The following is a 13082-nucleotide window of genomic DNA, read 5'->3' as shown; positions in this document are numbered from 1 at the left end:
GATAGGAAGACTCGGAGAGCAAAGGAGGTTTGGATTGGCAATACGTACAAAAGGATGGCAATGTGTTATTAAACTAGTATGGGCGGTATTTGAGAGTGCAGAAGCTTGTTCTGGTGTGCTTGTTTGGCCACACTCCCAGCCTGTTTCCATCTGATGGGGCTGCATTTCGTGTTGCTTTCCAGCGGTCTCTGATGTGCTACAAATCCATCCTGGTGATGCGGTCTATCCCAGAAATCCTAGAAAGGACTCATGACAACACCTCCCTGGCCATCTCCAGACATCTTATTGAAGAGAGTACTTCATCCAGTACCAGTGGCTCCTCTTCAGACAACGAGAACTCGCATTTCCCCAAGAAGAGGCACTTTGGCTCTACACCCGAACTGCACTTGTCCGTGTTTGATGCACCGAGTCACCAGGAGCCTCCAAAACATGCCCAAGAGAAGCTCTCCAAACCCTCAGTCCCTCCAGTAAAACCCACGAGGAGGAAGTATGCTTCAATGAAAGCTGAGGTGGGGGGCAAATCACCTACAGAAAGCAAAGAGCTCATCTTCAAGGAGAAAGAGGAGAGGCTCCATCCCAGGCTTGGAGATGAAAGAGCAGAGCAGTCACAGACAAGCAGTGCTGCTGAGCCTCCGTTGGCTTCCACAGAAAGCACATCACATCTGGGTCAGGAAGAAGAGCCAGATGTCTCTGATAAGGACAGAGTCGAAAAGGCTGGGGATGGGACAGAAAAGCCTGTCTTTGTTCCTAGGCAGAGTGTCATTAAAAGCACTTTCTACAACCAAGCAGCTGAGCTACCTGCAAGGGCCCCTTCCTCACCAGGCAGGGAGTTCAGAAGGCACTTGGACAGAGCCAGAAGGACCTTCAGGAAAGCTGGATATTCAAAGGTGCCCCTCAGTGGTCTCAGGGAACCCCTTCTAGAGCAGTTTGAACTGGAAGAAGAAGAAGGGAAGCCTGATGATGGAGATGGTCACAGGGAAAGCCTGCTTGGTTCCTTGACCAAGTCAGCTTCATTTGACACCGCGAGGAAACCGCCCCATCCTGCCATTGCCGGCTCTAGCCGAAGCCGTTCCCTCGACGACTACAGGCTGAGAGCGTCGAGGTCACTGAGGGAACAAGACATCTTGGAAGAAGACTGTGATGTACTGTCACAGGAAAGTTGTCCTGAAGGCAGTGAGCACTGCGACGTTTCTGCGGGGCCGGGCAAGGGATGTTCCGTAGACACTTCAAAGCAAGAGGACTTGAGGAGAACCAGCAAGGATTGTTCAGAAGAGCAGCCTCTTCCTTCCACACAATGTGAGGATAATGGGTGCCCAGATGCTTTCATGCACCAGCTAGAGAGACTCCCAGTGTCATCTCACAGGAGTGAGAATAGGAAGCATCTACTGAAGAAGTCAAAAGCTACTGACGTTGAGGAGGAAGCTGAAGGTTTGGAAGGCAAAAGCCCCTTTCTAACTGCTCAGGGCTCAGATGTAACTGCATCAACAGCTCAAAAACATGAAAGCACCGAGGCTAAATCTTCTTCTGGCAGTGCTTTTCAGGAGGGCAGACAGTCCACTTCAACCCTCACACAGTCAGAGAGCACCTCCGAGTCATCCCCTACGGGTAAGGGAGGTGTGTGTCTGCCCCAGGAGTCTGCTCACAGTACTGACACTCATCTGGATCTAAAAGGTGGAAGCTTGCTTATCAAAAGGACAGCCCCAGTTCCACCTTGGAAAGACAAAAGGCAGAAACATTCACCTGAGAAGACTTCTGCTCACAGCATTGCCAAATCTGACCTCATGGAGCATGAAAGCTCTGCTGATTTAACAGGCCCACAAACAGAAACCAATTCACTTCCAGGACGTAGAGACAAAAGTCAGGAACTTCCTGGTCAAAGTGTTCCAGCAACTACTGTGTTGGTGGGCAAACAGCCAGGTACCTTAACTGCTCTGCACACAACTGATGGAGGTGCTCATCAGAAGCTGAAGGCTGATGAAGAAGTGAGATCTGCTGTCCTGGAGGATGAAGGACTGGGTGTTACAGGAACCACTTCACCATCAGCCCATGATGGTGGAAGCCAAGCACACAAGAGGGCTCCTGTTCACAAGGACACTGCATCAGCCATCCTGAAGGGAGAGCACCTCGTACCAAAAGTCCCACCACCAAAATCAACGCTGCCTACGGTCTCTGATGGAGCATGGCAGGCTGAAGGGAAACAGCCAGCTCCCAGCAAGGAGAGGCTTGCTGCTCCAAGGAGTGAAAGCTCAGCTGTCACAGAGGTTCTTCCCAGCTTGGCCCATGAGGCTGAAATCAAGGGAGTTGAACCCCAGAAGTCTCCTAAAGGCAGTGGCATAGTACCTGCTGTTCTGGAGAGCAGACACCCAGCTAGAACTGTGTCCTCCCAAAATACTGGCATGTCTTTGGTCTGTGAGAGTGGAAAGCAAGAGCATCCAAAGGCATCACTTCGCAGTGGGGTGAGCCCTGTTGTGTCAGCACGTGGAAGCCCAGCAGCTGGCCAGACCATGCCTGCTTCTTTGCCCAGGGCTGGACGTCAGGTGTCTGAGCAGCACAGGGCTGCCCATCCCAGTGGCAGAGCTTCTGCTGATCTGGAGGATGGGTCCACAGGTGTCTTAAGTACTTCACAACCAGAAGTTGCTCCAGTTTCAGCCTATGAGCTGCTATATGAGGACTATCCAGAGGCTTACGATGAGAGCAGAGAGGTTGCCTTAGAGAGCGGAAGCTGTGAGGCTGGAAGAACCATCCCATCATCAGCCCACAGGGATCAAAGTCAGGAGCTCTCACATCATAGGTCTTCTTTTTACAGTGATAGGGAGTCTGCTGTGCTGGAGGACTTAGTGGATGAGATGGTCTCCCTTTCTGAAGAGATGAATGTTTGGGCAGAGTCCGTTTCTGGTGAGGAGGAACGCAGAAAGCACATCTCTCCTCCTACAGAAGTGTCCTACAAAGGCTCAGGTAGCCAAGCACCCACAGATACCTCCTTCCCTTCTGTACAAAGGGGTCAAAGAGGAGAAGTCTCTGAGCTGGATGACCTTGCAGAACCCTATCTTGTTGTGAGTGAGGAGTCAGTGGAACTGGGAGGGCAGAGAGCCCAGACAGCTCCTCATGAATGTGAGCATCTGGAGGACTTGGCGTTTGAGAGCCCCACTTCCAGCCAAGTAAGTGTTTCCTCGACAGAGAGCTTGGACACTGCAAAAAGACCCAGTCAAGTGCCAATCAGCAAGGACACTGCTAAACACCCAGAAGTTTCTTTAGTGAAAATCAAAGACCTGTCGGACGAAACGCCCAGTTTTGGCAGTGGAACTCCCAAATTTGACATATCAGAGGTGGAGCCTGCCTACTTGAATTTCTCTGACTTGTATGACATTGTCTATTTTCCATTTGAGTTTATGAACTATAAGAAGCCTTCACCCAAACCGACTGGCAGAAGGTTCATCCCTTTTAGTGAAAGGGCAAGGTCACCTCCTGCGGGACATCTGCGGAAGGATAAGAGGCTCTGCATCAGAGAAGAGGCAGAGGACAAGAACAGGAAGAACCACCTGGAAATATCTGAGGATTCAAAGGCAACTAGCTTATTAGCCATGGGGAAAGGCTCAGAACTGTATGTCTCCCCAAAGGACTCAAGTGGTAAGCAGAAAAGCTCTTTCTACAAGAAGGCAGGGCTCTTTAAACCATATACAAGGTCTCATTCGCTGGAGCAGTCAATGGAGCAGAGTCTGAAGAAGAAAGTAAAAGCTTCTGTGGCCCATATTTCAAGAATCCTGAAAGGAAAGACATCTCCCGAGCCAGAGGAAGAGGAAGGTAAATATCCTGCTGTGAGCCCTTGCTGCTGTAACTGTGCTCTGCTAAATCTGCCTTTGCCTTTTCCCCAGCGTATCTGAGGCTGTGGTTAGACCGTCAGTGTAAAACTGGCGGGTTGGGAAAGGGGCAGTTTTCAGCCCCACCTCTGTCTCTCTGTTACTGGCTCACGTCAGTGCAGAGTCAGCTGGCTTAATCTGCTGATGGAAGTGGCTTAAAGTGCCCATGTCTGCACAAAAGCAGAGCAGGGCTGGATGATGCTTCTCTTGCTGCAGCTTCTTCTGCAGTTATCATCCGACCTTGCAAAACCTTTAAAGCTAAAGTGACTGGGAGAAGCTGGTGAAGCCACCCTGGCTACCTAAGTTGATGACACTGGACAACCAAATCTTCTCTGACATCCCTAGATATGCCCTCATCATTCTATTTCTAATAGCTGTCACAGCCTTCCCTGTTGCCTGAAGTCTTGTTAATAAGGAACCTCGTGGCTGATGAGCAGTTAATGTGTGGGCAGCAGAGCTGTCTGCTGTAAATGGATGCCTCAGGGAGAAGGGTGGACCTTGAATGACTTCTCATCCTTTCTTCAAAACAGAGTTTGGTGAGCTGGGAAGTGAGGCAGTAGAAAAAGAGCTGTTAACAGGGGCTGAAGGATCTCTGAAGAGGAAATCAGCACTCTCTTCCTTCAAGTTACCAAGCCTCATGCCAAAGGAGAAAGGTATTGCTATTGCATGCCACCAGTGAGTTTTGCCATGAAGCATCACTAATGAACATGACAGTGTTGTGTGAGGACAGTTGCTTAGGATGGGTCTGCAGTGATTTTCAATTCATTCCATATGAAGCAGCCTCCTCTTTTTACATAACTGTGTCCTTGTTAAAACCGTGGTGGCATTGCTTCCAAACTGGAGCAGATTTCATGCCCTATGGGGATTTTTCCTTTCCATAGCAAACTTTTCTCTCTTCTTCTCTCTTCTTGTGTTGTCTTGATCTGATCCCCTAGTCCTTGAAATACCACAGTTTTGTTTTGCCCCCACATTTAAGAGGACAACTCTTGCTGTGACATGCTCACTCTCTCCTCTGAGCTGTTCTGCTGCTGTAGCTGTACCAGCTCCAATCTAAACCTTCCCTGGGGCAACCTCAGCCCATTTTCTGGTTACTTAGGAGAACAGATTGATCCCCACCTCATTACAGCCTCCCGTCAGGTGGCTGCAGAGAGTGCTCATGTGCCCCCTCAGCCTCCTCCAGGCTGAACAGCCCCATTCCCTCAGCCCCTCCCCATCAGCTTGTGCTCCAGCCCCTTCCCCAGCTCTGGTGTCTTTCTCTCATCCTCCAACCCATGAGCATAGGAATGCCGTAGCCTGAACCAGAAATGCTCTTGAAGCAATTAAAAATGCTTTCTGCTGTCCTGCATGCACTCATTTCCCACAGAGGCTTCCTGGCCACTCTGAATTGCTGCTCTTCCTCTTTCTGCAGCCCCTTTGTTCGTTGATGAGCTCATTGACCAGGCTGCTGCCGTGGGACAGTGCGTGACGCTGTCGTGCCGCACCGCAGCTCCCTCCTCCCTGCACATCGACTGGTTCAGAGGTGATGTTGGCATCTCCCTACCCTCTGGGACAGAGATGCAGGGTGAGTTTTAAACACCCTGGTGTAAATGTGCAGGGTATTTATCTCTCCTGTCTTTGCTTTCCAGATGGGATGCCTGTCCACAGCAGCAGCCGGATCCTCATCTCATCCACGCTCAAGAACTTCCAGCTGTTAACCATTCTCTCTGTTAGTCCTGATGATTTTGGTATTTACACCTGTGTGGCCACAAACTCCCTGGGCTCAGCATCCACCTCTTGCATCATAAGAAAAGCAGGTAAGAGAAGTAGCTACTGCAGGAGGTATTACAAGTACTTCTGCCCAAATCTGTGACCCATAAATACCCGTGAGGTGAGATTGCTGCAGATTGCTTCAGAGGACAGTCTCTGCCTTGCCTGTTCCAGTCCACAGCCACAGACTTTGCTGTCTGCTAGCATGGTGTATTTTGCAAGGGTTCATTCCCTCTTCTTCGCCCTTTAGTCTCTTTCCTGGACCCAGAACTACCCCAGTGTGGTTCTAGAACCAGGCTTCAAAACCTCAATACTGAGTTTACATGAGGCACAGTTAAACTGCTGTCCCACTAGGCAGAGCTGTGTATCACAGCAGTGCTATTGCTAACAGTGACTGGGCTTCTCTTCTCAACAGAGGTTCCTCCCAGCCCTCCACCCCCTGACATTGTGGAGGTCTATGAGGATGGAGTGCAGGTGGTCTGGAAACCTGTGGAAACCAACATCCCCGTCCATTACACTGTCCAGTGCAGGAGTGAAGGTAAAGTGGAGTGCTGCCCTTGTGCCTTGCAGGGAACATCTCACTTTGTATGATCTCTTCACCAGCTGGATATTTGGCTTTTATTCAGAAACTGCTTTTAGCTCCCTAGTTTAGAGTTAAGAATGAAATTAATCCAGCCATCATTTAACCATCTAAGAGTGAGGTGTTGTGCTGGCTAAAACAGCCTGGAATGTGCATATTCATACAAAGGCTTTGCAGAAGTGTGAATCAAAGTAGGTCCCGTGGAAGCTGTGACCAAAAAAAGGACCAGGGAAGAAAGAATATGTGTGGCTCATGCCAGATACACAGTCCTGAGCAATCCTCTCAAATTACAGTGCTAACAGCATTCTACATTAATAATGCCCAGCAAAAATTATCAGCAGGCAATGTCAGCCCATAACCAGGTTTTCTCTACAGTCTTTGGAGGACTTTTCCCATTGATTATGCTGGAAGCTGAGGGCAAAGAGCTAGGACAAGATGAGAAAAGTTTGGCAAAACTGCATCATCCCTTTGATATTCTCTGCCAGAGCTTGCTCCAGAGCCTGATGGAAGGCAGTGGATGTTTTCTCATTCAGTTCCACAGACTTTGATGCAAATCCCCAAGCCTGTCCCTGCCTCTCTTGGGGCTGCTTTTGCTTTAATTGTTATGAGTGCTGCAGACACACATACACAGCCCTTTGGGTTAAACTGCTCCATATCCCTCTCAGTTCTCCAAACATACATGCACTCTGTTTTGGATTAGCATGAGCATGGGCAGCAGCTTTCTGCCTTTTCACTGGAGCTCATGTCCATCACTTTTCCTCCAACACAGCTTGCTTTATTGCTATTCCCGTTGACACAACTGTAGGCAAGACTTTGGGGAGGAAACAAATGTGAGTTGTTCCAATTAGGAAGAAAAACAGGAAACAGCATCTACAATCTTCCATTGCATTCCATGTATTTGTCAGGAGCATGCAAAGTCCTCCTTTCCTGAACACAGAAAGATTAAGATAATCAGAAGAAAATGCCTTGTTTTATGCATTATTTGACAGTAAGCTTTTGCATGCTGCTTCTGCAGCCACTTTTCTTACACACCCTAATTCAACCAGTACCCTGCAAAGTCTTTGATACCTTTTGGTTTTGGTGGGGAATTACTGCTTGTCCTATGGTTTAAGGCTCTCTACCAGAGTTTATTTGAATTAAAAGGTGAGTTTCATCTCCTTTTATTCTCCTTTTCATGATTCTTCTTATATTTATTATTACATTTCTTGTCTCAGTCCATGGGCTTTCCCCTTTTTTTCCCTCCCCATCCCACTGGGAGGAGGGGGAGTGAGCAAGCAGCTGCCTGGTGCTGTCTGGGGTTAAACCACAACAGACACATGTACAGCAAGCAGCACAGTGCACAAAAAATTGACTACAGCAAGTCAGTTTTCCCTTCACTCTGTGAGATCCCATTGTTTCTCCTTATTCCCAGCACATCAGCTGGGAAAACAAACAAACCAACAAGCCCCTGATACCACAGGAGCCAAACCCAGTGTGATCACTCAAATGAGTCCTAATCTCTTTTCTGTCTTTCCTTGCTTAAGATGGGGAGTGGACAACTCTTGCTTCTGACATCGCTGACTGCTGCTACTATGCCAAAAACCTCTCCAAAGGGTTTATCTACTGCTTCAGGATTGCTTGCACCAGCAAAGCAGGAATGGGCCCTTACAGCAACCCATCCAGCAAAGTGAAAGTCGCTGGGAAGGATCAAATGGGTAAGATCAAATGCCAAGAAAGCATTCTGGGTTTCCTGCATCACAACAGTTGCACAAATCTGGATGTAAGTCAAGAGAAAGTGAATCAAGACCAGCTCCTTGGGGTGGCTTGGGGCTTCCTTCTCTTGGGCTTTCTTGTTTGGAAGTAATTTGTTTTCTAATTCTGGACACAGTTAGGGGAGTATGTGTAAATATATCACAAATAATCAATAAAATCGTACCAGTGGGTAAATATAAACATCATACAATAAAAACCTGGAAAGTGTAGATGACCCATGAAGACACACTCAGGTTCTGATTGAGACCAGGAGCACGCAGGACATTGACAATGACTGTGTTACCAGAGGCATTGATCTATTGATATAGATCTGAACTGGTGAAAGCCCTGGACCTGCTCTTTGCTGTGGACTCAGTCTAAAGTTCAGGAGTTAATCTACATGTTCTGGTGTTTGCTGCTGGGAATGATCACCCTGCTGTGATGCATTTTTCAGCTGCATTTCTTTCTTTGAAGTAAAGAGAGCTCAATGTATTTTTTTTCCACCTGTTTCAACATTTCTTACTGTTCACATGTTTTTTAAATTAAGAAATCCCTAACTTCACAGCAACTCTATCCTTGCAGCAGAGGGAGTGTCTCTTCTGCCAAGAAGTGGAAGGACAGTCTAACTGGAATTTCCTCCCAGTGGAGAGTATTATTCTGTACAACTCAGTTCACAGAGATATATTTAACTCACTCTAAATTCTCTGCTTTCCCTTGGCTCGGGATTCATTGACTTATCCCAATGTGCCTAGCATTTCCAAGCAGACGCTTTAATGTGTCAAAGGATGCTTTAACATCTCAGGAGGCACTTGGACACAACCACAGGTCAGAACCAGAGCAACAAGGTTCATCTGCTGCCCTGAGGCATCCACCTAAAGGTAGTTTCCAATCCTTGGTCAATGTTTTACCGTGTCCTAGTGACTCGTTATGTGAGATCAGAACCAGTGACTGAGGTGTCTGACACCGTAAGACACGACATACAATCCATCTCATACAGTCTGGAGTGGCCACACCAGGGAATTACAGGGTGGGCAGTCCAGAATCTGGTGCATTCAGATAGCATTGTGTGCCACAGCTGAGGGACAACCTGCACACTCTCCTGGAGAAAGCTCTACTGTCACCTTTGTTGTTGTTCACAGATAGCAGAGGGTGGTTCAGAGAGGCTCCAGTTTCCAGACAGAAACGTTTTCCCACGTGCTAATCCCTGCTGCTTGTTCTCTGCAGAGTTTCGTGCTGCTATGGAAGAAGAGAGTGAAATAATCACCCCATCTGAGCCCTTCCCAACCTACCAGACCTATGCCTTCCAAACAGAGATCAAAAGGTAACGAATCCAACTGAGCTCTCGGCCACAGGGAGACGCTGCCTGTGGCTGGAGTTCAGAAAAGTCACTTTGATAAACGTGCTGCTCACCTCATGTCACAATGGCTTGCTGAAAACCCCTCTATGGCAACACACATAAACCTGAGGTGGCTGCCTGAGCAGTCTTCATCTTGGATTCAGGTGTGGATTTCCTGGGACAGCAAAAGGGTCTGTTCTCAGCACAATGTGCTGGGGAACAGGATAACCCCTTAGTATATTGTGGAGTGAGCCCAGGGCTAACAAAGGCTCCTCTCCTTGCTCCATCAACATTTGCAGCTGCCAGCTTCAGACATGGGGTTGGGATTCAACTTTCCCTGCACCAGCTTCTGTTGCTAACAGGAGGTAGTTCTCTTGCTCAAGATAGGATGAGCCACTCTCTGTCCCCAAAGGAGTTAAGCTCTTTCTCCTGCAGGTGACTGTACAATTCAGAGACATGGAGGGGAAGGGGGATGTAAACTGTGACAACAGATGCAGTAACATGAGGCATGGCTAAAACAGCATGAGATCCTGGTGGTTTTAAAGAACAGAAGCTCTTGGCTCTTCCAGGAGTAGCAGAGGAGCTTGACTTGCCTTTGTGTTCCTTTGTACCAGGGGACGCTTCAGCATCGTCCGACAGTGCAGGGAAAAAGTAAGTGGCAAGACTTTAGCTGCTAAAATTATCCCTTACTGGCAAGAGGACAAGCAGACTGTGCTCCTGGAGTACCAAGTCCTGAGGAAGCTTCATCACACAAACATCGCTCAGCTGAAAGGAGCCTACGTCAGCCCACGGCACTTGGTGTTGATCCAGGAGATGTGTGTGGGACCAGAGCTGCTCCACTCATTGGCATTACGGTAACAGCAAGTGGAGGGAAGGGTTTTCCAGTCAGGGCTGGTGCAAGGAGCAAAACACACATTGCTTTTCCCTGAACTGGATCGTGTCTCTCCATCCGTTGCAGTGTGCTGCCATTGCACCTGGGGTTTGTGATGCAGCTGCTCTGCAACTTGTTATGACATACAAAAATTGCTCAAGTTGCCCCCAGGGCCAGGGTAGGGAGCAATCCAGGGACACCCAGGTGAAATGCTGAAAGCAGTTGCCAGTAGTTTTGGTATGAAACTCCATCTCATGAAGCCTCATTTCTCCTCCACATTGTTTCTCACAATGGCAGAAAATGGATCTGCTGAAACTCTCCGATTAACAGAGAGGGAATAGTGGGCATCAAACCTGCACTTTCATTTCTTTACAACCACTGTTTTCTCTGACATGCAGCTTTACAGCCTGCTGAACTTCTTGCACCTGTAAACCTAACTCACAGTACAGACCAGCCTCTCTATATACAATAGATTTGCTAAATGAATGGTGCTGTTTCTTCTTGACTCTCAAGAACCTCAGGGAATTAGACAGGATGATGGGGCAGAACGGAGCTCTTGGTCACACAGATAGGACACTTATAGCTTCTATTCCCTTTCTTCTACCAGGACATCATACTCAGAAGTGGAGGTCCGAGATTACCTGTGGCAGATCCTCAGTGCCATTGAGTACCTCCATGCACACAGCATCCTGCACTTGGATCTCAGGTCCGAAAACATGATCATCACTGAGCCCAACCTGCTGAAACTCCTGGATTTTGGCAACGCACAGTTTTACACACAGGACAAAATTATTACCATGGACAAGTGTATGGACTATGTTGAGACCATGGGTGAGTACAGAGCTCAGTCAGAGCATCTTTGGCCTTGAACATAATCTGTGGCAAACAGAAAACCAGATGGAGCCATTGGTCAGGGCAGCAGTTGGCCCCTAGCAAAAAAAAGTCTGCCAGGACTTGCCCTCTAGTAACAATGTGAGTTTTTGGGAGTGGATTGTAGTGACATTTGTCCCACTTGGAGACCACAGAGGACAGAGCCAGTGGTCAAGGCCAATACTCCTGTGTCTGGCATCCATGTGCCCGGGCTCTGGGGTATAGTATTAGTGCCACTTCTTAAGGTTTCATTGCAATTGTCACTCACGAGTATCTCTGATCTCAACCAGCTCTCTGCTTGAAGCTTTTGCTTCTTCACTCTTGAGAAGGTAGCAAAGCATCCACTGCTTTTTGTGCTGACCTCAGTGCATTGGAGGGGAGCTTGGTTCTCACATCTTTTTGCTCTTCTAGCTCCAGAGCTGCTGACAGAGCAAGGAGCCCTCCCACAGACTGACATCTGGTCCGTTGGAATCACAGCCTTCATCATGTAAGTCAGTCTGGCTTTCCCAGCCCTATGACTTTAAAAGTGCAATTTGAGCCATCAACCAGGGCAGTTGCATTGGCTCAGAGACTTCACCTCAGTTGTGCCCCCTCTCCTTGGCAATGCCACAGGAGGCTGTGTGTCATGGAGGGTATGGAGGTGGCTGCACCGTGCAAGGACGCCCAGTCCCAGCAGTGTCTCCACATAGATTAAGGAAGCTGTTTTACAACACAGCAGCTGCTGGTGTTTCTCACTCAGCCTCATCCAAAAATCCTCAACTTTACCAAGAAAATTCTAATTACACCAAGTGGAAAAGCAGCCAAAGTCACAAAACCCAACAAAGGACGGTGGCCTTTGAGGTTTTGTTTTCCCATCTATTTCTGCACATTATCATGAAACCTCTTCTCACTGCTGAGTGGAAATTCCTGGGAGAAGCAGTATCCTGAGCCATGCCCTTGGTGCTGATCAATCTCTTCTTTTGGGGCAGGTTGAGTGCCAACTACCCAGTCAGCTCTGACGTAGCCTGTGAGTTTCTGAGAACAACCAGGAAGGGTAAGGTGAAGCTGACGCGGTGCTACGCGGGTCTCTCCGGGGGAGCGGTGTCCTTTCTCCAGAGTACACTCTGTGCAAACCCCTGGTAAGATGGTGTCTGCTCTCCCAGTGGCATAGTTGGTGCAGAAGGTTCTTCTCCTCCAGTGCTCTGGTAAGGAGCACACACTGGTAAAGGCACATCTGGAGTCCTGTGTCCAGTTCTGGGCTCCCCAGCTCAAGAGGGACAGGGAGCTCATGGAGAGAGGCCAGTGCAGGGCTGCCAAGATGCTGAGGGTTCTGGAGCATCTGTGTGAGGAGGAAAGGCTGCAGGACCTGGGGCTGTTCAGCCTGGGGAAGACTGAGAGTGGACTGTATCAGCACTTAAAAATACCTAAAGGGCGAGTTTCAGGAGGATGGGGTGACACTTATTTCTGTTGTCTCCAGTGACAGGACAAGGAGTAATGAGCATAAGCTGGAACACAAAAAGTCCCACTCAGACACAAGGAGAAAGTCCTTTGGTGCTGAGGGGAGGGAGCCTTGGCCCAGGCTGCCCAGGGAGGGTGTGCAGGCTCCTTCTCAGGAGGTTTCCAAACCCACTTGGACACATTCTTGTGCCCCCTGAGCCAGGGGAACCTGCTTCAGCAGAGGGTGGGACTAGATGAGCTCTAAATGTCTCTTCCAACTCCTGCCATTCTGTGACTCTGTGATTCTGGCTATTGCTCCTTCTTTCTCTCCATTTTCAAGGAGCCTTCACACCCAGCTTGGATCCTCAGCTGACCATCCCACTTTTGTCTATTCTAGGGGCAGACCATCAGCCTCAGAGTGCCTTCAGAGCCTGTGGCTCCAGGAGACAGGTTTGGACAACAGGCAGCAAGCTCTGGTTACCTTCCCCACCACCAAGCTGAGGAACTTCCTCACCGAACGGGAAAAGAAAAGGGGCCTGTTGTGCTCCAAGTACGGCCTCATGATTGCACAGTGACATGGACACGGTGACAGATGTGAATCAGCTCCCTCTCCCCTTCTGTACTTAGTGTTTGGTCCCAAGTAGTCTTGCCAAGTTGCAGTGCATCAGCTGAGCT

At 48.8% G+C, this 13082-nt stretch overlaps 1 protein-coding gene across 1 annotated transcript in view; it reads left to right on the top strand.

Annotated features, from left to right (window-relative positions):
• The window catches only part of OBSCN (obscurin, cytoskeletal calmodulin and titin-interacting RhoGEF), a 170474-nt gene extending 157392 nt beyond the window's left edge, over positions 1-13082 (top strand). Inside the window, 12 exon segments of the mRNA XM_061997422.1 lie at positions 183-3801; positions 4388-4510; positions 5266-5376; positions 5483-5650; positions 6019-6141; positions 7707-7877; positions 9139-9235; positions 9865-10104; positions 10729-10952; positions 11403-11478; positions 11960-12109; positions 12805-13082. Coding sequence (XP_061853406.1) covers positions 183-3801; positions 4388-4510; positions 5266-5376; positions 5483-5650; positions 6019-6141; positions 7707-7877; positions 9139-9235; positions 9865-10104; positions 10729-10952; positions 11403-11478; positions 11960-12109; positions 12805-12982 — 5280 coding nt within the window. The 3' untranslated portion in view covers positions 12983-13082.

Source organism: Colius striatus, chromosome 5, assembly GCF_028858725.1.
Source record: "Colius striatus isolate bColStr4 chromosome 5, bColStr4.1.hap1, whole genome shotgun sequence".
NCBI lineage: Eukaryota > Metazoa > Chordata > Aves > Coliiformes > Coliidae > Colius > Colius striatus.
Note: the sequence above shows the minus strand (reverse complement) of the source record. Positions and strands in the feature narration are given on the sequence as shown.